The 23,937-nt window shown below is 50.6% G+C and overlaps 9 protein-coding genes across 9 annotated transcripts; 3 read left to right on the top strand and 6 right to left on the bottom strand.

Annotated features, from left to right (window-relative positions):
- Window positions 1-305: 305 nt before the first annotated feature.
- On the top strand, window positions 306-1,712 carry Aud_006032 (putative serine/threonine-protein phosphatase; the record flags this gene model as incomplete). The annotated part of the gene is made up of 3 exons (XM_043290941.1): window positions 306-864; window positions 924-1,414; window positions 1,470-1,712. The coding sequence occupies 3 exons, from the start codon at window positions 306-308 to the stop codon at window positions 1,710-1,712; spliced, it is 1,293 nt and encodes a 430-aa protein (XP_043146876.1).
- A 166-nt stretch (window positions 1,713-1,878) lies between these two features.
- On the bottom strand, window positions 1,879-3,908 carry Aud_006031 (LCCL domain-containing protein; the record flags this gene model as incomplete). The annotated part of the gene is made up of 2 exons (XM_043290940.1): window positions 1,879-3,328; window positions 3,382-3,908. The coding sequence occupies 2 exons, from the start codon at window positions 3,906-3,908 to the stop codon at window positions 1,879-1,881; spliced, it is 1,977 nt and encodes a 658-aa protein (XP_043146875.1).
- A 558-nt stretch (window positions 3,909-4,466) lies between these two features.
- Window positions 4,467-5,195, bottom strand: Aud_006030 (MARVEL domain-containing protein; the record flags this gene model as incomplete). Its single annotated transcript, XM_043290939.1, has 5 exons — window positions 4,467-4,500; window positions 4,555-4,604; window positions 4,660-4,850; window positions 4,917-5,076; window positions 5,133-5,195. The coding sequence occupies 5 exons, from the start codon at window positions 5,193-5,195 to the stop codon at window positions 4,467-4,469; spliced, it is 498 nt and encodes a 165-aa protein (XP_043146874.1).
- Window positions 5,196-6,369: 1,174 nt separating this feature from the next.
- On the bottom strand, window positions 6,370-7,251 carry Aud_006029 (uncharacterized protein; the record flags this gene model as incomplete). The annotated part of the gene is made up of 2 exons (XM_043290938.1): window positions 6,370-7,064; window positions 7,122-7,251. 2 exons carry the CDS (start codon window positions 7,249-7,251, stop codon window positions 6,370-6,372), a joined length of 825 nt encoding a protein of 274 aa, XP_043146873.1.
- A 588-nt stretch (window positions 7,252-7,839) lies between these two features.
- Window positions 7,840-9,314, bottom strand: Aud_006028 (non-structural maintenance of chromosomes element 4 family protein; the record flags this gene model as incomplete). Its single annotated transcript, XM_043290937.1, has 3 exons — window positions 7,840-8,024; window positions 8,085-8,930; window positions 9,002-9,314. The coding sequence occupies 3 exons, from the start codon at window positions 9,312-9,314 to the stop codon at window positions 7,840-7,842; spliced, it is 1,344 nt and encodes a 447-aa protein (XP_043146872.1).
- Window positions 9,315-9,857: 543 nt separating this feature from the next.
- On the top strand, window positions 9,858-12,630 carry Aud_006027 (phosphatidylinositol 3-kinase VPS34; the record flags this gene model as incomplete). Its single annotated transcript, XM_043290936.1, has 2 exons — window positions 9,858-9,916; window positions 9,981-12,630. The coding sequence occupies 2 exons, from the start codon at window positions 9,858-9,860 to the stop codon at window positions 12,628-12,630; spliced, it is 2,709 nt and encodes a 902-aa protein (XP_043146871.1).
- A 596-nt stretch (window positions 12,631-13,226) lies between these two features.
- Aud_006026 (putative GTPase MTG1) lies at window positions 13,227-14,521 on the top strand (the record flags this gene model as incomplete). The annotated part of the gene is made up of 2 exons (XM_043290935.1): window positions 13,227-13,706; window positions 13,772-14,521. The coding sequence occupies 2 exons, from the start codon at window positions 13,227-13,229 to the stop codon at window positions 14,519-14,521; spliced, it is 1,230 nt and encodes a 409-aa protein (XP_043146870.1).
- Window positions 14,522-14,757: 236 nt separating this feature from the next.
- Aud_006025 (pre-mRNA-splicing factor ISY1) lies at window positions 14,758-15,614 on the bottom strand (the record flags this gene model as incomplete). The annotated part of the gene is made up of 2 exons (XM_043290934.1): window positions 14,758-15,513; window positions 15,612-15,614. 2 exons carry the CDS (start codon window positions 15,612-15,614, stop codon window positions 14,758-14,760), a joined length of 759 nt encoding a protein of 252 aa, XP_043146869.1.
- A 552-nt stretch (window positions 15,615-16,166) lies between these two features.
- Window positions 16,167-23,620, bottom strand: Aud_006024 (type II myosin; the record flags this gene model as incomplete). Its single annotated transcript, XM_043290933.1, has 5 exons — window positions 16,167-16,607; window positions 16,667-22,661; window positions 22,718-22,902; window positions 22,965-23,108; window positions 23,168-23,620. The coding sequence occupies 5 exons, from the start codon at window positions 23,618-23,620 to the stop codon at window positions 16,167-16,169; spliced, it is 7,218 nt and encodes a 2,405-aa protein (XP_043146868.1).
- Window positions 23,621-23,937: the final 317 nt, after the last annotated feature.

Genomic DNA, 23,937 nt, shown 5'->3' with positions numbered 1-23,937 from the left:
CGATGTGGCACTAGCCCCAGAAAGGAATAGTTGATCAAGCCATCCACTAACCCGATCCCCTGATTCAGCCTCAGGCTCCACTCCGAAGCTACGCCTTAGGCGCGTGCTAAGAATAAGACAGCCGATGAACGAAGTCGTCACAAGGGAAACCTGCTTCCTTCCATCTCGCCATTGACCGCTACAGTAGTTCCATGCAGGTCAATGGTTTATTTGTTCAGCTCACGAGTATCGTCTTAGGACATACCTGCGAAGTCTCCGACCTTGCGTGCAACTGAACCATTGCGGATTTCATCGCCAAATCGCCGATGCCTGGCGACTTTCCGCCCATGGCGGCTCACGCAGACAGGGAGAGCCTAGAGAACTCCGACGACTACTTAGACGATGGATCCCCACCACCGCGGCCAGGCTACTCCTACCGAATAAATAGGTACACTCGCCCGCTCATCGACTACGTGCGCAACGAATGGCAACCGAGCGCCAAATACACCTCCCTCTCCGCTTCCCCCGACGGGTCTGACTCCCCGCAATGGGTGCAGATGTTCATGTCTATGGTGACGGCGCCGCGCTTTCGCCGATACGCGATTATATACCTGGTGCTCCTGGTGTCTTGTCTGGGGGGGTGGCTGTTTGTGCTCTCGCCGCGGCTGGAGGAACAAGAGGCGCTGCTGCACTCGTTGGACCCGTCGACTAAGGACGATGTGGGGGGTTGGTTTGGTATGAATGCACTGCCGAGATTCGACAATATTACGCAATTGAGGGATCTGGATACTTCGTTGCTGCCTGCCGTAAAGGCGCAGAAGGACGGACAGCCTAGCTCGCGGAGGTTGATTTTCATCGGAGATGTGCATGGCTGCAAGGATGAGCGTGCGTTCCCCTTTTCCCCTTTCTCCCTTGTGTCTCGTCGTACTGATTGATGTGGGCAGTGGAATTCCTTCTTGACGAAGTCTCGTTTGACCACGACCGCGACCACCTCATCTTCACCGGCGACATGATCAACAAGGGCCCCGACAGCCCCGGGGTCGTCGACCTGGCCCGCCAGTACGCCGCCTCCTGTGTCCGGGGGAACCACGAAGACCGGGTGCTGCTGCTCCGCCACGACATGGAGGCATCGAACACCCTCTCGCCGGACTCGGACGGCGACATCAGCCCAGAACTTTTCTTCGGGCTGAAAGAGAAGGAGCGCGCTGTCGCGCGGCAGTTGTCCAACGAACAAGTGCAGTGGCTTGACGCTTGCCCCGTCATCCTGAACGTGGGCCAGATCCCGGAATTGGGACAGGTGGTCGTCGTGCATGGGGGCTTGGTGCCGGGCGTGGACCTTGACAAGCAGGATCCCTCGAGCGTGATGAACATGCTGACCATCGATTTGGATACGCATGTGCCTAGCTCGACGCGGCACGGGACGAAGTGGACCAAGGTATGCGCTACGCTCCGTTAATTTCCCCGGCAGATTGCTAAACTTACAATGGTAGCTGTTCAATAAACATCAGTCTCTGCTGTACTCTAGTCTGAAGGGTTCCGTGCCGGACCCAAAGTCGCAGGTTATGACTGTGATTTACGGCCATGATTCGAAAAGTTCCTTGTCGCTCAAGACGTATACCAAGGGTCTGGACTCTGGGTGCGTCAAGGGTGGGAAGTTGACGGCTATGGTTGTCGAAGACGGCGGGAAGCAGAGCGTCATTCAAGTGAGATGTCGCGATCATCGGAAGGAGTAGTTTCGGATTCTCATGCATTGTCTGGTGTTCGGGCGTCTACATTTAATCCCGTCAAGGGATCATTGGATATAATACGGATACATTTTTCGCTTGGTACTTATCTTACATTGTCCTCGGAGTTTAACAAGTAGGAACAAATTGGGATCTGATGACAATGGAGAAAAGACTAAGAGGGAGCCGAGCGATTCCAACTCCCATCAACGTCCCAAACAACCGGCTTCGTAAAATCTTCGTACCACACTCCACCCAGCGCATTCACTTTGATATACCCGAAGCGGAAATATTCCGGATCCTCCGCCCTACGTCTCGTCCAGTTGAACGATTCTACTGATCCATCCCCTGAGCGGAAAGCATAGAATCTCTCCACGTCGTTGACAAGCACACTAATCCCATCCACCTCGTCAGTTAGATTCTTCAGGAAAGTGAAGACGATCTCCTGCGCAGAAACAACCAGAGGGGCGCCGATCTGCGGAAGCGCACTTCCCAACTGCGCACCGTCAAGCAACGCGGCAGGCGTCTGGAGAATACTATCGAACCCCCAGCGGGCTATTCCGTTGATGAACAATCCCACCAGGAGCCCGGAATACAACAGACTCGGCCGGGTCTGTAATGTCGTCCCGGGAAGGAGGAGCAAACTGAGGATGTAGTGGTGGATGCGGAGGTTCATGTGCGGCACCACAAGGAGCGCGAGGACGGCGGCGGCCAGGACGCCGTAGACAGCGAGCATTTTGGGGAGACGGCCTTCGTTGCGGAAGGCGATGGCCTGCGTAATGGAGATGCCGCATAGGAGAGCGACGATGATGATCAGGGCTGGTATGGCGCCGGGCTGCTGTTGGATATCGTGAGGCGTGAGGCGAGATATGGGGATCTTGTCGAAGGTGTCGGTGTTGAGGGCGCCGACCCAGCAAGGCCCCAGCCAGAGAATTGTCTTGTCCCAGTGGGCGTCTAGATCTTTTAGAGTGTGCCTGACGCAGAAATAGTATAAGGCGAAGCCGACGAAAGCGCAGGGGAGGAATCTGCCTAGAGCGATGGAGACGAGCTCGTAGTAGTTTGGAGAATAGGGGGGATCGGACGAAAGGGCGACTTGAAAATAGACGATGAAGAACATCGAAGCGTAGAATGCCGCTGGAGAAGTGATGAACAGTGAGAGCAATGCTGAAACTACCACGGAGAAGGCGAACAGCGGCCAACGGATGTCCTGGCAGTCAAGTCCACCATCTTCTGCGGACCCCTTCCCATCAAAAGTGAAGGACAAGGGAAAATTGGAAGGAAATGCAATGCTTGAGATACCGTTCTTCTCTACAGATAGGAAATTGGACTGTTCACCCGTCCGACGGAGAACCCCGCAGCCGCCTTTGGCATCACTAATGAGTCCTGCATGCAGCGCAGCAGGACAGATGGCAGAGTCACCGCGATACACACCGTAGCCGCTGCTATGCCCACCTCCGAGCTCACCCCCGATGACGAGAGTCCGGTAATTGATCTCCTGCTGGCCAATGAAGTATGGTTCGAGAACCATTGCGGCTGAGCAACTCGCAGGGCAGCGGAACGCAAATGCGCCGTCATCAAACGGACGACATGCGTCACCGTTTAGACCACAGTCGGTGGCATTGGCCCTATATCTTCAGCGTGCGTCGTTTTGAGGATGGAAGGAATGGTCTTAGCTTACCATAGTCGACTCTGACAGGATAGCTTGACGGGTTCCTCATAGCCCGTTACATCTGAGCCGGGAATTGCAGAATGTAGCGACGCTATGAAAACAACTCCCCAAAAAACCAGGCAAGACAGAAGAAGCAAGACCTTGCGGATAGTACTTGGAAAGAACCTCTGCACCAAACGCCCTGGCGCCGTCTGCCAGCGGGGCAGCAAAGGCTTGATCTGGTATATATGAGGGGGCGAAGGCCCCAATACCCACGACCAGACAGCAGATACGGAACACGAAAATCGTCTTGAAGATCTGCGATGTTGTTGTTGATGCTCATGGACTGGCAAGAGCGGTTCCCTCGTGTATTGTTCCTGACCGGCTCGTGCCGAATCGGTGCTCCCGCGAGCTACCGGCATAAAGTGGCTGACCTCGGAACTTTCTTCATCGTGGAGGACTTCTAGTGGATAGTCCTGGATTCCACGCGGGACTTTCTCGTAAGAAGATGAATTTCCAGAGCTTGAGATTGATGAGGACTCCTGGTCTGGCAGCATCTTCGATTCTGTAATTCCTGTCCATGATAAGAATGGGTGTCGTGGAGGGGGATCAAATAAGATCCAAAAGTTAGTGAGGATGGACCCACCTTAGTCAGATATATTTATCCATACAACGGAATAACGGCCAGACATAGTGCCGTCTTGATTCTATACATCCTTCGTTCACAGAGAAATCAAAATGAACAGCAAAGTTATATTAAGCGCATTTATCACACGGAGGATATGACCTCTAATGAGCAAAAATAGTTTGTCAACATGCCACATTAATCGTTAGCACACGAGAGGGTATCAAATCAGCAGATAACCAACGTAACGGGAGTGAAAAATCGTCAAATCGTTTCCCACATCGCCCACCAGGCTATTTCCTAAGTGAGCCATGATAAGGGGTACAGTAATTATGTTCAGGGGTCTTAAGGGTTGCAGTCGTCGTAAGTTGGCACAGCAAGGAACGCTTGCGAAAAGTTGTCGAAAGTTTGATAGATTCAACCGTCCACTGCAGGTCAATGCTCTAGGCAAGGACCAACAGTATCGTCGTGATTAAAGACAGAATAATGACTAGACAGCGGAGCGGCCAAAACGACGACGGCCACTATAGAACATGTTAGATTGTCATGTTGTAGATTTGTCGAGACAGTCAACTTACTAGTAGCCATCAGCGTTGGCGCCCCTCACGCGGAAGGTGAACCACATGCCCTAGCAGGTGTTGTCAGAATCAGGATCCTTGGGTTACAGACTTAGGAATACGAACCACAAGAGCGGAGGCGAGCCACACGATGGCGGAGAGGAAGCTGAATGCTTCAGCAGCCTTCCAACGACCACAGGAGTTGGTGCTGTAGGTGTCAAAATGCCAGCGCCAGATACTGCCGCAGTTCAACTTGTGGACGGCATCGACAAGAATGCCGAAAGCGGCAAACCAAGCGAAAGAAATGACCACATCAACTGTAGATTTTTCCTGTTAGCGACAAGGTATCATCGCGCGTAACAGGGCAGGGAGATCAGACATACATGGCCAGGAGAAGAAGCCAGAAGAGAAAGGTATCAGCCATATGAGACCGAGTAGTATGGATAAGCCGGCGACGACTTCAGTGTAGATCCACCGTGCTTGTGGCCATGCATCAATATGCGAGAACTGATGCAGATAGTAGCCGATGACGCCTGCGACGACCTTGAGTTACCATAGTCAGTTGCGCTCCATTCATTTGATCGGTCTGGGATGCATACCGCAGCAAAGGCGATTTCTGCGACACGCAGGACAATTGAGATTAGACGTGAGACGACAGGCATTGCGATATGGGAGATTATTGGATTAGATGGTTGTTGAAAAGATGTGGTCCTTTTTTTTCACAACGAATGACTTTCGAGGCCTTGGTATTATAGACGATAGTTTGAGAATAGGCTGACTGAAAACGAATCTCACAGAGCGTTAATAGAAGAGGAAGGGGAAAGGAAATAAAGAAAAAGGGAGGCGAATGCAGTTTAAAAGCTTCGCCGGCGCAGTCGTCACACCTGGTGATGATCATCGCAAGTACTAGTCTTTTTTGTCCGCTTCTTCCATGTGCTTCGGTGTCGTCTCTGCCATCTCTGCCATCATCGCATGGGCACCGACATCTTGGTCTCAAAACGATTGGCTGCCTGGGGAAACCCTCCGGTCTGCCCAATTTTTCTGGGCACAGACAATCATTGAACCTTGACCAACTCTAACGTTGACTACAGTGGTAACCGGGACGGGTTGACCGCTCATTTGAGTGATGATTGACATTACCGCCCCAAGGCATCATGCGTTGTCCTCGAACTAGAGTCTTTACCGAGATATCTCGACAAGGATTACTGCAAGAATTGACTGCACTGCGCTGTAAGTATGGTTGTACCATTGTCTAGAATTGATAGTTGCGGCAGTGCCACAACTAAGGCTGAAGCTCTTCTCCACCAGCTCCACTACTAGGCCATTTCGGGAAAATACTTCTCAAAGTATACCAGACTTATTCTCAGCTTCATTTTTGGGTGAGGGTTATTGTTCCATTCATTTCGAGCTCTTAGACGACCGTCATAGAAATGCATGTAAAACACAGAGTACCTCATATACCTCATTACTTCAGTGGTGTGGATAGAAAGATAATCTAAACCATCTTAGGCTGAAGGATTGTTATTGTTTGGATGACGAAATCCAAGACTCCTTGCTGCCTGACGTCATCCCAGAAACCAAATGCAGCAGCCTGGAATCGTCTGACCATCGCCTGGCCTTCACTCCCCCTTCAGCCCTAACGCCGTCGACGTAGCTCTTCCTCTAGTCCTTGGCATGGATTGAGATAATTTAGCAAACACTTGGCAGCGTCACTGTAACAGTTTATTGACCAGTCTCACTCGGCTTTCAAGAAATCGCCGTAAATTATAGATGTTAGAAGCCTACTAATACGCGATCAAGAATTACCAGCAAACCAGAACGCCAAAACCAATTTTGTCAAGTAGACCCTCTTCTATCATTCTCCAAGAACCATTCCATAACCGTACGAAAACTCCCTTTGGCACCGCTCTCAATAATATCCCCATGGCACGGAATTAACCGATTAAAATCCCACTTATCGATCCTCCTCATTGACTCCGTAAACGCCTTCCGATCCGCACTCGACAGAATATACCACGCAAACCGCTTCTGCCACGTGGCCGGCGGCTCCGCCGACATCACAGTGTTGATAATCTTCGCAAAGATCCCCGATGTCGCGCCCTCCTTCGCCCGCGAGTACTGCTCCCGAGCGGGGAGATTAAACATGAGATCCGCCTCGATGAGTGTGCGCGACCGCTTATGTAGGAAGACTAGCTCCCGCGACGAATGTCCGTACACGTACTCGGACTCAAACTCCGCGTCGAACTCCTCCGAAATCTTGCGGGGTCCTTGATGCTGGTCCTCTTTCCGGAAGACGTGCGAGAACGGTGTGTTTTGGTACTTTGGGTTCGACTGCCGTTTCTCCCAGAGGCCTTCCGGGGCGATGATCTCGGCCTCGGGATATGCTTCTTTCCACGGGGTGAGGTGGATATGGTGCTCGAGATCTAGTGCCGCGATGTATTTCACCCGGCCCATCTGAGAGATCATCTCGCGGACTTGGGGGGTGAGGTTGACCGGGGAGAAGACGGCGAGGGAGCCTGAGGGCAATTTGACTGTTTAAGCTCGGTCAGATGTGTGGAATCGATGATACTCTCTTTGACAGGACTCACTCAGTGTTCCCCGTGCTCCAAACTTGAGACGGCCAAATCGTGCGAACGGCAGACTTAGAGTGATGATGTCGGAGGTGACATTTCGTATCACCATCACATCTTCTGGGTTGGATGGGAACAGCTGAGGCATGATAGGCGCTTTTTCTTTTGTTTGAACAGCTGAAGATGTCAATTCGGGCCAGAGCTCAATTGCGCTTCCTATCGCCTGTAATCAAGGGGTGCCTTGGATAATCAGGATCAAGGTAGTAGCTCAGCTTCGAAACAAAATTCATCAGTTGAATCTGGTAAACTACGAGAAATCTAGCCAATGTTGCGTGACATGAGCTGTTGGAGCTGTCAGTTTCTGGTGGGGGCGGCAATGACGTCGGTGCATCTTCCGTCGGAGAATTGATCATAGTTTAGCTCCAACGTATAGGATTAAGCTAAAATAAATCATGACTTTTCAGGAGTGTCAGCAACTGACATACGATCTTTGTTTTTATTTGGTTGGTGTTAATGCCATGAGACTCGGTAACACTTAAGGCTACAGATGTCGTTGCCCCCACACATGGAGGGATGCCACGAGATCCAGTCAGGTTGTCGTCGGGTCTATATCACAAATGTCGAACGTGTAGTTCTATTCATTGCAGCCTCGAGATGAGTATAACATCCAAAACAACATGGGTATCGCTTCTATACAATAATCACACATCTGAGGCGAACAAGGACAAGTTGCCTTTCAACTGTACCAACCACCGCCCGTCGACTGTGACTGCTCTTCGGGGCGATGCTCGATTATAGACTCCTTGATATCATATACCTCAATGAGCTGGCGCCATGTTTCAAAATCGAGACTGAAGATAGCCTGGTGTTTCTGGACTCCCTTTTTCTGGGCCTCACTCGGGGCGTACGGTTTCGAGGGATCTAGGGGTTGAACAGATCAGCTCCACAAGCCGCTCAGAGGTAGACCGGCAGGGGACTTACGTAGAGTGGGTAACTGCCGACTGTCGGTTGATATCCCGACAGTCCCATCTCGTACCAGGAAGCTGACATAGAACAAGTTCTCCACGCTTTGCCCAAATGACCTCGGGTTTATGCAAAAGTGAAAAAGAGGGACTCCTCCGTCGTCAGCGACATGATACTTGGCCATGACTTCCTGGACAAGCTCCTCTGTAGGCTCCTCCTCCATCTGAGAGAGTATTCTATCCACAGTGTCTTGGCCGTGGGTTACCGTTTGCGCGAGCAATTTGTTTATCTTGGCGCACATGGTCGTGAGGTTCGACGTCTCCTGCCTGTCGAGGTCCTTCTCCTGGAGCTCCTGTGGTCGAACCGCCTGCGATGGGTCAATGCGCTCTCTCGCTCGACGTTGCGTCACTAGACGGGTGCGCTTCTGTACGGACAACGGCCCCAAAAGAAAACTAGAAACTGAAGGCCGGGAGTTATGGCGGAAGCAGGCAGCCCGCCCCAGCCAATCCCAGTTCATTGCGTCTCCAGTCTCGTCATCGCTCTCTTCCGGATCTGCTCGACTGCGGCCGGAAGGACGAGGCCGTCGACGCTGCGTGCTAGATGATGCGGCGTCTGGATCACTTGGGCCGCGGCGCATAAACGATATACACTTGGACACAAACTCGTCGACATCAATACCCGCGGACGCATCTCCCAAGGTAAACTGCGCTGTTTTCTTATACCCCAAATCTGCGGCAGTCACCAGGAGACGAGAGTCGATGGTCGCATCCGACGTTTGCTTGACGTTTTGGAAGATCTCATTGGCCTTTTCGATGGTCTCTCGAATACCGATATTCCCTGCTTGCATGTACTCGTTCCTGCAGTCTGCACCAGTGTTAGAATATGCGGTTTCCTTCATGCTTGTAATTATATAAGTGCTAGAAGAGCAGAATTACCATTTAATTCTCGATGCAACTCTCGCAGTTCCCTGCGAATGCGCCTTCTCTCATTCTCATCCTGATCTGGATCGTAGTACTTCTTATCTTTGTCCCATCGTTGAGACTGAGACAGCTGGGATTGACTTCCCTGGATGTTGGACGCTCGCTGTCCCAGTCGCTGGCGTTTCGCGTTGGCGCCTGAAGATACCATGGTCTGGGTCGTGGCCCTCTTACGGGCTATTGAGGAGTTCTGGCGGTTCTCTTTATCTGAGGAGGATTCAGGCGACGAAGATCGACTTTCAGCCTCACGAGCACGCGCAATCCCTGCCATAGTCTTGGGCTAGGATTTAATGACAAACGGAGCACAAAGGAGTAGAAACGTGGTGGCGATTTGATAGGGTCTAGAGCGGTGAGCGCGACGAAGCTGAAGGGCTGAAGACCACAGTGATGAGACAAAATTTCAATTAACCTGAAGAAAAATATTTGGCGACAATATAAGCTCGGTATTATCACCTTGAGTCAACACCGATGCGGTTTCATACCCTAATCGAGTGGAAACGATGGCAGAATACGGAGCATCATTATGATATCTGCCCGCGCGACGCGTGCCCGTTCCAAAGCGAATAAGAACCCTCCACTATTACCTCTTTGGCTGATAGCAGTCACGTGATTATGGAAGCTGATCCCCCATCATCATGCAACAAGCAACCAATCAGAAGTGCTCTTACGAACTTCCCCAGTTGACCCCACAGCGAAGTCGTCGACCTTATCTAACCTATGTACCTTACTTGGAGACTCCCCGACCTCCTTGTCACACGGAACGGCTAGGAAAGAAGTAATACTGGTGATGAGGGACTTATAGGTCTCTGGACTAATGGAGGCATTCACGTTTGCCGTGTCCACGCAGGTGGACTTTCCAATCCATGTCAAGATGTACGTCTGGATTAACGCCCGACGTGCGCCGAACCTGGAAAATAGGAAGCTAACCGGTTCAAAGTGGCTCCCTGGAAGGAAAGCAGAAGCAGATCCCACTTTCAGTCCTATACAAGCGACCGGACCTGCGACACATCGGCTCCATCCAGAACCCAACGTCCGACCTGTTTGTGACAGTTCAACTATGGTCAGATTCCAAGCAACTGGGTGTACCCATGCAGAGTTCGTACAAGACTTTCAAGTCCGTTCGAGCCTGGAATGAATGGCTACAGATGCCCATATCCATCAAGGATGCTCCTCTGAGCTGTCAACTTGCTATCACTATTTGGGATCTCTCACCATTTGGCGGCAAAGGGGCTGACGGTCACTACATACCGTTCGGCGGAACAACAGTACCACTGTTCGATGAAGATGGTAAGCTGAAAACAGGACGGCAAAAGTGCAAAGTATATCGGCATAAAGCAGCAGATGGCTTCTCGTCGACGACCACCCCATCGACTCCACCTCCGAAGCGACGCAAGACCAGTGCCTCCGACGTTCTTGGCCCTTCAGTCGAGGAAACGGAGCTGGAAAGAGTGGAGGTGTTGATCAAGAAACATGAGATGGGGGAAATACCCCGAATCGACTGGATGGATCAGATGGTCTTCCGCCAACTGGAGAAGTTGAAGCTGAATGCTGAAGAAGCTGCGAGGAAGAGGGCGATCCGTCTCAAAGCGGCCAAGAACAAAGCGCCAGAGACACCAGGCGCTGACGGTGTAAATTCTGATGAGGAGGAGATAGATGATGAGAATTTCGTCCTGTATATCGAGTTCCCGCGCTTCGATCATCCGATTGTCTGGACTGACCACCAGTACCCGCCCCCTCCGATCTCATCGTATTCTCAAAATGCGCCCGCCAACCCTAATGCGGCCCTGAAACCCATTCCTGAAGTCCGCTTTGGACCAGGAATTGAAGGTGCGAATGGTGACGGTGTAATTCGAATTTACGACCCGGAAGTCGGTCTGACGGGAAACCCCTGTGAGGACAAACATAGAAGGTTGATTCGAAGCCATCGGACTGGCATCATGGACCGTGACCTGAAACCCAACCCTAAGATTCGCGACGAGCTTAACGTCATTGTATCATATGAGCCAACTCAGGACCTTACAGCAGAAGAAAAAGATCTGGTCTGGCGTTTCCGGTATTACCTTACCCGTGAGAAAAGGGCGCTCACCAAATTCGTCAAATCCGTGAACTGGCGCGACGCCGGTGAAGCCCAGCAAGCGGTAGAGATCCTTCCTAAGTGGACGGAGATTGACGTTGATGATGCACTGGAGCTTCTTGGACCGACTTTCGATAATACTGCTGTTCGTTCCTATGCTGTAGACAGGCTTCGAAAGGCAGACGACGAGGAGCTGCTCTTGTACCTTCTGCAGCTGGTACAAGCGCTGAAATATGAGGAAAGTTCTCGGGGCGACACTGAAGGCGCCGCCCATGACTCGTCCTTGGCAAATTTCCTCATCACCCGCGCTGCCAACAATTTCAAACTTGGAAACTATTTGCATTGGTATCTCATGGTTGAATGTGATGATACTAGCCCCGGCACCCTGTCCACTCAACGCAGACTTTTTGCTCGAGTAGAATACTACTTCATGGCCGAGCTCGAACAGGTCTCCCCAGAACACAGGAAGACGCTATTGCGGCAGGGTGAGCTTGTCGCTGTACTCACGAAGATTGCCAAGGATATCCGCTTCGCTCGGGAGACTCGACCTCTGAAGATCGAAAAGTTGAAAAAGTACTTGAAAGATCCCAAGAACGAACTCGTCCATATCGATCCACCACTACCTCTTCCATTAGATCCAGAAGTGTTGGTGACAGGTTGCTTTCCCGAAGAATCTAATGTGTTCAAGTCCTCACTGTCACCATTGCACATTACCTTCAAGACGTCTGAGGGACGCAAGTATCCCATTCTGTTCAAAGTCGGTGATGACCTCCGGCAAGATCAACTTGTCATTCAGATCATCATCTTGATGGATCGTCTACTTCAAAAGGAGAATCTGGACCTTAAGCTCACCCCTTACCGTATCCTCGCGACGAATGCCACAGCTGGCGCTGTCCAATTCATACCATCAACCTCGCTCTCCGCCGTCTCTGCAAAGTACAAATCCGTTCTTGCTTATCTCCAGGCAAACAATCCTGACGAGAACGAGCCTCTTGGTGTCCGCAAGGAAACCATGGACACGTATGTTAAGTCCTGTGCAGGATATTGTGTCATCACCTACCTTCTCGGCGTTGGAGACAGACACTTGGAGAATCTTCTACTTGCACCAGACGGTCACTTTTTCCACGCAGATTTTGGATTTATTCTGGGTCGAGATCCCAAACCCTTCGCTCCTATGATGAAACTCTGCAAGGAAATGGTGGAAGGTATGGGTGGTACCACCTCCCCTCAATACCTCCAGTTCAAGCAGCACTGCTTCACCGCGTACACAACGCTGCGCAAGTCGGCAAACCTGATCCTCAATTTGTTCAGTCTGATGGTCGACGCCAACATCCCTGACATCCGTGTGGAACCGGACAAGGCTGTATTTAAAGTCAAGGAAAGGTTCCACCTCGAGATGACAGAAGAGGAGGCCATCCGCCATTTCGAGCAACTCATCGGTGACAGCGTGAATGCCATATTCGGTGTGGTCATCGATCGGCTGCATGAATTCGTACAGGGCTGGAGAGCGTAGAGTTGAGTTTAGATTGACTTTGACTAACATCAAATCGTGACTTCCATTTTCTGATGTTGGCATGACGTGATTGGTGTACTCAGGAGTTACGGATGGATGTCACGAGAATCTGCTGAATGATACCCTGTATAGAAGCTCTGTTCTATACTGATTCTTCCTCTACTTCCACATAGATCATCAAGACACTAAACTCAAAGAATTGTAGTATTTTGTATTCTGCGCCGTAGCACTTTTATCGTCGGAGATCGGAGACTCGAACTCAGCCTAGTCATCGTCCGCTCAATTGGCATCTCAGAGCCGTTCGTGTTGCTATCCTCCAATACCATAATGCGAAGGTAGTATAGAATAAATATTCGTCTGCGAGATTCTTGCAGCCTACCTGTCGCCGCTTTTGCTCTGCGTCGCGGGCGTCTCCGAACATTCCATAGCGGATTGTCTCACAGCCAACAACCAGGACGTTGACGGATTGTGAATCCATGAAAATTTTGAATTGATCCTGATGTCCTTGATATCTTTGGTGTTAGTGGAAGAGAGAGCGTCGGTCCGAATAAGGCAACTATCCCTCTTCTTATCTCTCTTATCTTCTTCGAGATAACATGCCACCGCCTCTTTCACCGCTTTTGACTACTTCTGTCAAACCCAAAAAGCGCAAAGAAATGCGGAACATCCCAGCATGTCAACGGGGACTACAATGCGTTCCTTCTTCTCACACTTCGGTCACCTCTCATCTCGATAATGTTCGAGACATTATTACACCATCATCTTTACAGACCACCTTTGCAGATCTCCAGTTGAGTGGTCTCTTTGCGATGGCAGCCAAATTCATTCCGCGGCAGGCATTTCCCAGCTATGCCTCCATTCCAAGATCATATTATCTTGGCCATCACAGAGCCGGATTGAAGAAGATGCAGAATTTGCTATCTTCTATTGACTACGTTATCGAGTGCCGTGACTACAGAGTACCCGTAACATCTATTAACCCAATGTTTGAAGAGGCTTTGGGAAAGACAAGGCGGTTAGTAGTTTACACCAAGCGGGACCTGGGTGCGGAGCCTCGATCATCTGCACAGCAATTGGTAAGTCCAGGAACAAAGTTTAGCTCATGATTGACATGATAACTGACGGGTGCTTCTGTATGTAGGCCGAAAGGACTATCAAGAAGTTTGATTCGAGTAGTGCCGTGTTTTTCGTCAGCTCCTCCTCCCGCGCGGATGTCAGTTCGATTCTGACACATTTGCGAAATGATGCTGAAGGGCCTGATAAGCTCATCGGCTGTCGCGTGATGGTTGTTGGGATGCCGAACGTCGGCAAGTCCACCCTGATCAACAATCTGCGCAACCAAGGCGTCAGAAAGGCCAAGGCTGTGCAGACGGGAGGCCAGCCTGGTATTACACGGAAGATTGGGACACCCGTCAAAATCATTGAGCGGGACAATGGAGCACATGTTTACGTTTTGGACACTCCGGGGGTTTTCATGCCCTATGTGCCTGATGCGGAGAAAATGCTGAAATTAGCTCTCTGTGGTTGCGTGAAAGATTCAGTAATTTCACCAGTCACATTGGCGGACTATCTTTTATATCATATTAATCTGCATAACCCGGGGCAGTACCAGCGCTGGTCTCAACCTACAAACGAGATCTCGCCTCTCCTGGACAGCTTTGCTCGGCAAACTGGTCTCCTTGCCAAAGGAGGTATACCTAACATTGATCTTGCCGCACTTCATTTCATTCAAAAGTGGCGATCTGGAGAGCTAGGACGTTTCATACTTGACGATTTACAGGCAGAGCAGCGCCGCATCGAAGAAGGAGTTGAGAACGACGTGGGTATCAGTATATCCCAGGCCTTGAAGGCCGAGCGAATGGCGAGAAAGCAGCCTGCCTCTGGTTCTTAAAGCAACGAATGATATAATCAATTGTACAGTAGGACATATACCTCTCTGTTGGTATCATTAGTGAGCATCTTTTGTGCGCCCCTCAAAATGCATAATGTTATGAACCCAGCATAAATAAGAACATGATATAGAATGAAAACGAGGACAGACAACAAATAGGAAGGATGACTTAACGCCTGTTGGGAGGAGGAAAACCAGAAATGTCGAGCACAGCAACCCAAAAAACCACAATCGGCCTAAGAAATTTTGTCCAGCAGGCGTCGTCGCCTCCGGTCCACAAGCTCCTCTTGCACTTCTTCCAACGTTGGCAACCTCCATTCAACCCCATCGCCAGCGTCGCCGGGAAGCGGCTCCCACCCATCCTCCACATCACCGTCCTTCTTCCCTCGTAGATGCTCAACAGCCTCCTTCTCCTTCTGCCTCTCATACGCAAGCAACGATCCATCCTCTTCATCCAGCCCATACCCGAAGTAATTCGCATCAACCTTCTTCGTAGCAATATCCCCACCCCGCCCTTTTCCTTCCTCCTCCTCTTCCTCGGGCGGCCTTCTCCCCCGTCGCGCTGCAGCCTCAAACATCTCTTTGACACCAGGTAACTCCCTCGCGCGCCCAAAGTACCGATACCCCTTCCCACCACCGGGGATCTCCCGCCCCTCGTCATCATACACACGTCCCGAACCACGCATATAGTTCGGCCCACCCAGGTTCCGAATCTGCATTTCCCACGCCCATTTCTCGCGCATCAGCTTGTTGATTTCATCGTTCAGGTCACGGATCTGGTAGTCGGATAGACTGGACTCTTGGATGCGGGACACCTTGCGCGAGATTTCTTTGAGGACTTGGCCTCGCCATTTCTCGCAGCTGGGGATAGAGTCCACGGAGGTGATGGCTTTGGGCCGACGCGTCCGTCCAATGTCGATGATTCCGAGATCCGCGGCTTGTTGCGCCCGGAAGCGGAAGAGCATCGACTGTGCTTTCTCACTGTTACGTGCCTGTTAGGAAAGACGTGCGGTTAGCATGTTGACTGTGCAGTTTGGAGACAGGATGGTCCGTCGCTTATTCGCGCCCAGAGAATTTGTGAGGGACTCACCATGATGATGCACTGGACGAGACGAGTTCAATTGAGATGCAATGTCAAAAGGAAGATGGGGGGAATGGGAGCCCAACAAAAGTACTCCGATTAGACTTGAGAAGCTTGAGTGGGGAGTGGAGATTCCGCTCAGCTAAGCGAGCGTTAGTTAGAAGCGCGCGGCTGTTTACGGAGTTGAGCAGACAACCATTCAGAAAGAGCATCTTCTAAGACAATCCTATCGTGGTATTATTCAAGTTTGTTTCCAACAAACGCCACTAAGAAAGACACGACTCTCCATAAAGTTACTATTATATCAAGATCGATGGTTCCAAAGTGATGGAACGGACTAAATGCAGACAGCCGCCCTTAACCAAGAGGTAATGATCAGCACAATCAGCAAACCCAGCATGTAAATCATGAGACGCATGAGGCAAGAAAAACATATACAAATCAAAAAGAGAAATCTATTAATAGGTCATCTCCAGGTCCGATCAACACCGGACTCATTCATAAGTGTCATTGCATGGGTCTCTCAGGAAACTGTAGCAGGATCAACCTGCTGTATCATAATCCTCAGAGGAAACCTTTCGTGTTGCTCGGCATTCTCTGCGGCAAGTCACTCGCCCCGTAGACACTGCTACCCCTTCTGCTTCCAACATCGCTGAAGGTCACATGCGGCCTCCCAATCGTACTCCCTCGTTCGGCGCGCAGGGTTTTCAACCCATCCAGATCACGCTCTAATCTTAATGCCTTGTCACGTGCTTCACGTAGCTCCCTTTCAACTCGGCGGATCTGGAGCTGCGCCTCCGAGTCACTTTGCTGAAGCTCCTCAATGTTGCGAAGCAGACGCTCGATCTTTTCACGCCCCTTGTTGACGTCTTCCTCCAGTTGCGCGTTCAACTTGTCGCGCCGCTCCAACTGTGACTGAAGATCCTTGACTGTACGGTCGACATTGCGCAGTGACCGTTGTTCCGAGCTGTGCTTGTTCTCTTGCTCTTCGAGATGTGTCTCCAACTGTTTGATTTGACTCGTCAGTATCGTGGACGAAGCATTTCCGTGTGCTTAAAACCTACCTCTTTGATCCTCTTGTGGAGGAATCGAACATCCTGACTGCCTGTCGAGTAGCTCTTGGTCTCTAAATCGACACATCGCAACTGCGACTCCTTGAGTTGTTTCTCTAGCGCAGCCTTATCCTTGAAGAGCTGAGCATTTGCCTCCCTTTCAGCAGTGACTTCCTTCTGCATTTCAGTCACTAGAGCTTCGGCTCGCCTCATCTTGCCAACAGCGGCAGCTGAGACATCTTCTTGTTGAGCGAGTTTTGACTTCAGCTCTAGGAGCTCGCGGTCCATACTGGCGGCGTTGCGCATAGACGGACTTTCGCCCTTGGCGAGTTCCTCCAGTCTCTCGGCAGCCTCAGCCAGCCGGGCTTCAAGCATCTTCTTCTCCTTGAATAACGTGTCACGCTCTGCCGTAATGTCGTCAAACGAGGTTCGCAGACTTCGGACTTGTGAAAGGAGGGACACAACTCTGCCTTGGGCTTCATTATGGGCGTTGACAGCCTCATCACGAGACGTAGTGACATCCTGTAATGTGATCTCCATCCGAGCTTTTTCTTTAGCCCAAGTGGAGCTGTTCAGGACTTCATTATCCCACTTGCTACGGAGGTCCTCCAGTTCCTCCCGAAGACGAGCGTTCTCGCTACGAACATTGAGCACCTTCTCTCGTTCCATCTCGAGCTCATTGTTGAGCGTAGAGAATTCCCTTTGGTACTTCAGCCTCGTCTGCTCCATTGAAGTTTCTTTGTCTTCGATGTCGATCGCACGCTGATTCCTGTAATCTTCAAGTTCATTTTGCAAGCGCTGTTTCGCTTGAAGGGCTCCTTGCAGCTCGGCTGCTTGATCCTCCATCCTAGCCTCTAGCATCTGGGTCTGTCTTTGCAGGTCTTCCACAAGAGCATCCATCTGTTTGCGCTCAGCCATAATTTGCGCACACGTCTCCTCTGCCTCTTGGGCTTGTGACTTGGCAAACTGCTCCGCGCGACTGGCTTTTAGGACGGCGATTTCTGCTTGTTCGAGCTTGTTGAAATAGTCATCCGCCCGACTCTTGTACAAACTCAAGCTGGAAGCGAGATCAGCGGACTTGGACGTTTCCGCATCCAGCCGTATCTGCAAGTCGGAGAACTCCTCGAGAAGCTGATTCCTGCTGACGGCATCCTGCTCCCTGGCAACCTGCAACTCTTGCGCTTCGGAGAGTGCGTCTCGCAGTTCCACCTCAAGAGTAGCTTTTGCTCGTTTGAGCTTCTCAAATTGCGCTTTGGCCTCGGTGAAATCGGCCATGGCCTCATTATGGACTTTGAGCAAGGATCTTCGAGACTGTTCCTGAGAATTGATCAGATCATAGAGCTCCTCGTGCGATTTTGCCTGAACGTCACGCAGCGATAGCTCTCCAGATCGGATGCTTCTCTCTAGGGCGGAAACTTTTTTGGTGGAATCGTCCAGTTGGTCATGAAGGCGGCCATTTTCGCGCTCCAAAAGCTGCATACGTCTGAGAGACGGGCTCTCATCCTGCCATAGGTCTCGGACAGGTTTGAGTTGTTCGAGTTGATTCTGGAGATGACGGTTCTGCATCTCGCTCACCTGGAGTTTGTTCTGAAGCTCTTCGATTTCAGTAGCGAGATCCATGCGTTTCTGGTAGCCGATAGTGTCCACTGTGCGATCTGACCGACCAGAATCCATTGTAGCTTCGTTGAGATTCAATCTCCGGTTAGGTGTCGTTGGGGTAGCGAATTTCTTGACGAGACCATTTTCTGAATTCTTTCTCAGATGTGTCGGGGTACGATTACCGGCTACCTGATTCTGGTCAATCTCTTCAAGCAATGCACGCTTGGATGAAGAGTAACGGGCGTCCAGCTCCTTCATCTCGTCCTCGTGTCGACGCCGCATTTCTGCAAGTTGGCTCTCTGCTCGATTATACTTCTCCTCCGTCACTTGAAGTTTGCTCTGAACGGTATCTAGCAGTTGGGCTAGATTTACTTTCTCAGCCAGGTCTGGCTGAATGGACTCCCATGATTCCGGCGGCTTGTCTGACAGAGGCTCCACGAACTTGTGTAGAAGCATCAGCTGGCGGTGTAAGGTCTCGATTTCCTTGTGGGCAGTGTCGAGAGATCCCTGAAGCTTTCGTGTGTTTGCCTGAGCCTGAGTTCGCAACTGTCTCTCTGTTTCCAGGTTCCTGTTTGCTTCGGCAAGTTGTATACCGGCAGTTGAGGCGGCCTTCTCAGCATTGCGACTGGCCTTATGTTCCCTGTTGACCTCATGGTTCAGATCCTCCAGACTCAATGACAACTTTTCTTTCTGCTTCTCTAAAGACGTAATGGAAAGTTGCAGGTCTCCGAGTTGTCTAGTCAGTTTTCTGTTATCTTCTTCCAATTTGGCCTTTTCCCTCTGCAGGTTCGTTATGCGGAGACGCTGGCTCTCGCTGGCCTTTGAGTTGGACCTGGCAATGTCCAGATTTTTCTGTTGGATCTTGGTCAAAAGAGCGCGATTGTCGTTTTCGGAGGCTGTGAGCCTGCCTTTAAGCGTAACCAGCTCTCGTTCGAGGCGCTCTTTGTGCTGGTCATGGCGAATGCGGAAGTTTTCAGACTCTGCAATTGCATTGGTAAGTTCTTGCACTCTCACTGAGAGACGAGATCGCTCTTCCTCAACATCCTCCAGCTGACGCGCCTTTTCCTCTAGATCTTTTCGGACGCTATCCAGACGCTCGTTGGCCTGCTTCTTCACATTTCGCTCGATCTCAGCCTCCGCGTTCAAGCGGGCACTCTCCACTTTGGTGAATCTATCGCGAAGTCTAATAAGCTCGGCCTGGAGCTCCTTGCGAGACTGCTCCGCAGCTACTCGCGCTTCAGTCGCACGGCGAAGCGAGTCCTGCTGAATGTACATCTCTTTCTCTATGATGATCTTTGATTCATTCAAGGAGGCGTACTTATCCCTGAGCTCCGCAAGATTGTGCTCAGCAAGCATTTGGACATCGTCTCTCGACTGTCGCTCACGGCTAAGATCGGCCTGTGCCTGAAATAGTTGATTCTTTAGGTCGTGAATTTGCTGCTCAAGCAGTTTCCTACTCTCGCCAGCCTCTGCATCCTCAGAAATCTTCTCTTCGAGAAGCTTCTTGACGTCGGCGACCTCACGTTCAAGCTGACTTTTTTCAGATTTCATTGCGTCCGACTCTGCCTGCAGCTCTCGAAGTCGCTTCTGCATATTATCATGGCGTGTTGACAGGGCTCCTTTTTCCGTCTCTAAGTGTTCCTTCTCTTCTTGATGCTTCTTGGCGTCATTTCGCAGAACAGCAATTTCACTTTCTTTTCGTCTGAGCATTTCCTCATATCCAGTAGATGTGGAGGAGAGATCAGAAATCTGTTGCCGGATAGAACGATTCTCCTCGACCAGCTCCTTGATCTGCTTTTTCGACTGCTCCAGATCTTTGGATGTATTTGCAAGCTTGATGTCAAGATCCTGGTCCGTTTTGAGCAATTTCGCTTCCAGGTCTTGAATTTTGCGGTCTTTGAGACTCAGGTGGCTTTGGAGCATTTTTATTTCCTGGTCTAGCTCCTTAACACGGGCTTCCTGCTCGGCGACAGAGCTCTGGGCCTCCTCCAGTTGACGGTCAAGGGCATCGAGGCGGGCCTGTAGATCTCGTTTCTCGGCTTCCAGCCGTTCAATGATCTCGCCGGCCTGTTCGAGCTGCGTAATGCGATGGCTAAGCTGCTCATCAGCCTTTTTCTTTGCGGCTATCAGAGTATCTAATTGGTCCTCGAGACTCTCTTGGTCCGCAATGGCTCCAGCCAGTTTTTCGGTTAACTCGATCTCACGAAGCTGCAGTCTTTTGAAGATCTCCTCTTTGTCAAGAGCCAGGGCTCGTTCGCTTTCAAGTATGTGTTGGATTTTCTGAATCTCAATCTCCGTACGCCGTCTTTCTTCATCAAGCTTCTGGCGTTCAGCAATGTCCTGCTTCATCTTGGCTTCCAGCTCTTTAATCTTTTCATCCCGTTTCTTGACTTCATTAGCAGTACGTGTCTCTCCCAAGAGAGGCTTCATCCTCGAGAATAACCGCCACCAGGGATTCCGCTTCATATCTAAATATATTTGGAAGTTATGCTGGATGATTCTCGTAGCCTCCGCCCGGTATAGGCGTTTGTTTGAAATCCGCCGCTGGATGAACCCTCTGGCTGCAGATTGGAACTGAGTCATGATAGTCCGAATGAGCTGATCCCGTTGTTCTTCGAGCTCGGCCAAGACACCCGCTCGAAAGAAGACCTTTGTCCGACCTACACGGTACCAGGCCGGATCTAGACCAAGTCTTTGGAGCATATTGTGGGCGACACTCTGTCCATCCATATACCCTTTGGGCATGTTGGGACAGAGAACTTCATATCGCTGTCTGAATTCCATAAATGAGAGGCGATTCGGGAATCCTGTACGAGCAATTCTGATACCTTCAAGGACACCATTGCAGCGTAGCTGGTCTAGGACAAGGGGAGCATTTAGCATCTTGGGACGCTTCTTGTGATTGGGTATAATACAACGAACGAAATGAGGATGGGTCTGATGGAGTTGGTTCATGAGACTTGACAGCTGCTCTTTATGCCGCTGTGCAACGGTGCGGAAAAGACCTTTCTTGACTCTGCTTTTGGGAAGGTCATTATCCTCATCCGGGTCGCCGCAGTCAGAAAAGAGGCTGGCGACATGTTTGTCTTTCGATCGTGCAAGGAGACGTGTCACGTTGTCATTCAGAGGGTGCTTATTTTTCTCAAGCCATCCCTCGGTGTCGTATTCTACCTCAGCAGCGTAATGAGTCAGAACAAACCCTTGGCTCAAGCGGGAGGCGCGATATTTGGGGGACTTTCGGTCCCAGAGTGAATGCAGTTTGTCTGTGAATGAGCGATCTGTGGCTTTCGGCATAACGCTGTCCTCGTCCAAGCATGAGAAGATACCAATAGGGTTCGTCAGCTCGATCAGATCAATAGTCGGTTGCAAGTCTTTGCCAAAGTCGATGAACTGCCATTCGATTTGCTCCCGTGCATACTCTTCCTGCTCAAGGACAAACATGTGATGATTGAAGAACTGCTGCAGCTTCTCATTAGTGTAGTTGATACACAGTTGCTCGAAGCTGTTGTTCTTGAAAATTTCGAAACCAGCAATATCCAGGACGCCGATGAAGAAGCTATCATCGCCAGCCATGGTACTGCGATCTAACCGACTATTGATGCGGTTGACAAGATCCCCAAAGCCTCGCTCATAAATACCTTTGGCGAGAGCGTCCAGCGCCAGTCGAACCTGCTCTGGAGTTTGGACCTTTTCCACCCACTCCCGGCCTGCCTTTACCCTCGGATGGAGCAGCGCTTTCACAAAGGGCTCTGCCGCTATCCCTAGCAACTGGCAAGCCCTCTCGACGCTATTCAATGGGTCGGGGCCCAAGGCAGCTTGGTCTGCACGCAGGCTTTCTTTGACAATAGTGATATTCCCCAGATGGAGCACCGCTGCAACCGTCCGAAGAATACACATCTGGTCCTCTTCGGAGAACTTCATAACGTGGAATGCCTCGATCAGCGCATTCCACTCATCCACGTCAGACACACCGGCGATGCTATCATTACCGTCTCTGGTGTACGCAAAATTCTCGATGTGCAAGTCTGCTAAGAGCAAGCTTTCCCGCATCTTCGGGTCGGCGCCTTGCAACAGCTGGTAAAATATGTGATAATTTCTCTCATGACTGTTAGGTTTGACCACTCGAGATTTCTCGAGAAGATACCAGTCAATCGAGGCACCGGAAATTTGACCAGAGCGGGTGAATTCAATGCGTATAAATTTTCCAAATCGAGACGAGTTATTATTTCGGACAGTTTGGGCATTTCCAAATGCCTCCAGTATTGGGTTTGCCCTCAAGATCTGCTGTGAGAGTGTAGACAGCTGCTTAGATCCTGAACGAGCATAGGGAGTATCGGCTGTCGCCACTGCTGCAAGGTACTGAATGACCTTCTTGGTATTCTCGGTTTTACCAGCTCCGGATTCACCGCTATGCTCCAATGTCAGATATTTTAGTTCTCACGAGCTTCTCGAGGAGAAACATACGTCACTAGAATGCTTTGGTTCTCACCCTCTTCGACGAGATTCCGAAAGGCTTCATCAGCCATAGCGAAAATGTGAGGTCGAGTTTCTTCTCTGCTCCGACCTTTGTACATTTTCACGTACTCGTTTGTGTAAATCGGCAATGGACAGTACGGATTGATTGTGACCAAAAACAAGCCGGAGTAAGTCTACCGATGGCTAAATCAGACCACAGGGCCTCGTTTCTTAGGGACCATTCGGGACAACTCACATATATCAGATCTGCCTGGTACCGGGAGTGCAGGTTATGCACCACAGATGCCTCATTTAAATGGGTGAGTTCTGCCATATCATCGGCCTTGTCAAACTTCGCCGGATTGACCTTATCGACTTGGTCTGCTTCGACCTCTCGTTGCTGCCATGGCGATGAGCGTGAATTTCTTTATGAACTCGATGGACTTCGAGTTGTCATACCTCTCCATCTTCACTCTGGACCAACAATTTCCCATCTCCTCTTTCTTCTAGAACCAGACCACGAACAAATGCTCTCTCGGGGTGACGTAACCAGACGTATTTGTTCCCTGAGAAGTCATTGTCTCCTTCCAGACCTCGGATCTCGTCCACCCCTCGTCGTAGTTCTTCTGACTTGATGAACTCGGGCGCAAATGTCCCCGATGTCGCATCGTTTCTTAGAGAATTCGATCTCTGCCGGGTCACGGTTCGTTTGAGACTGGACGGTGACAATTGCGAAATAGACGCCGAGTTTCGGAAATGACTCTTCCCCTCTTCGAACTTCGAAGGTGACGTTACAATGGCCGACTTTGGCCGCAGGCTTCTGGTCTGTGGAGTAGATGGCAAAGCAGATGGAGTTGACCGACCAAAAGGGTTGGCACGCTTTGGTGAGGCATTCAACTGAGAAGGTAGCATTTTGTCGTCGATTCAGTGCAGCATCATTCGTAAACAGAGCGGGACAAGGATAATGTAATCAAGGTCATAAAAGGGCTCTGAGCATGAGGAATTGTCTCTCTAACAAGGTCATTAATCTCCAATGATAAGGGAAAGCCAAAACATAATATAAAGACAAGGCAAAAGAAATACTGTGTGCTTTGAGAACAAAGAGATGCAGACGGAGACTCAGTAAGGCATGAGTGAACACAGCTTGAACCCAAAGTACCTGCACATCTGCATTGTGATGGGGCCCACTGTTTGTTTACATCCGTCATGCTCTGGTTCCTCAGGCGGCG

The sequence above is a fragment of the Aspergillus udagawae genome (genome assembly GCF_001078395.1).
Source record: "Aspergillus udagawae IFM 46973 DNA, scaffold_4, whole genome shotgun sequence".
Taxonomy (NCBI): Eukaryota; Fungi; Ascomycota; class Eurotiomycetes; order Eurotiales; family Aspergillaceae; genus Aspergillus; species Aspergillus udagawae.
This window is presented reverse-complemented; position numbering and strand designations above follow the sequence as displayed.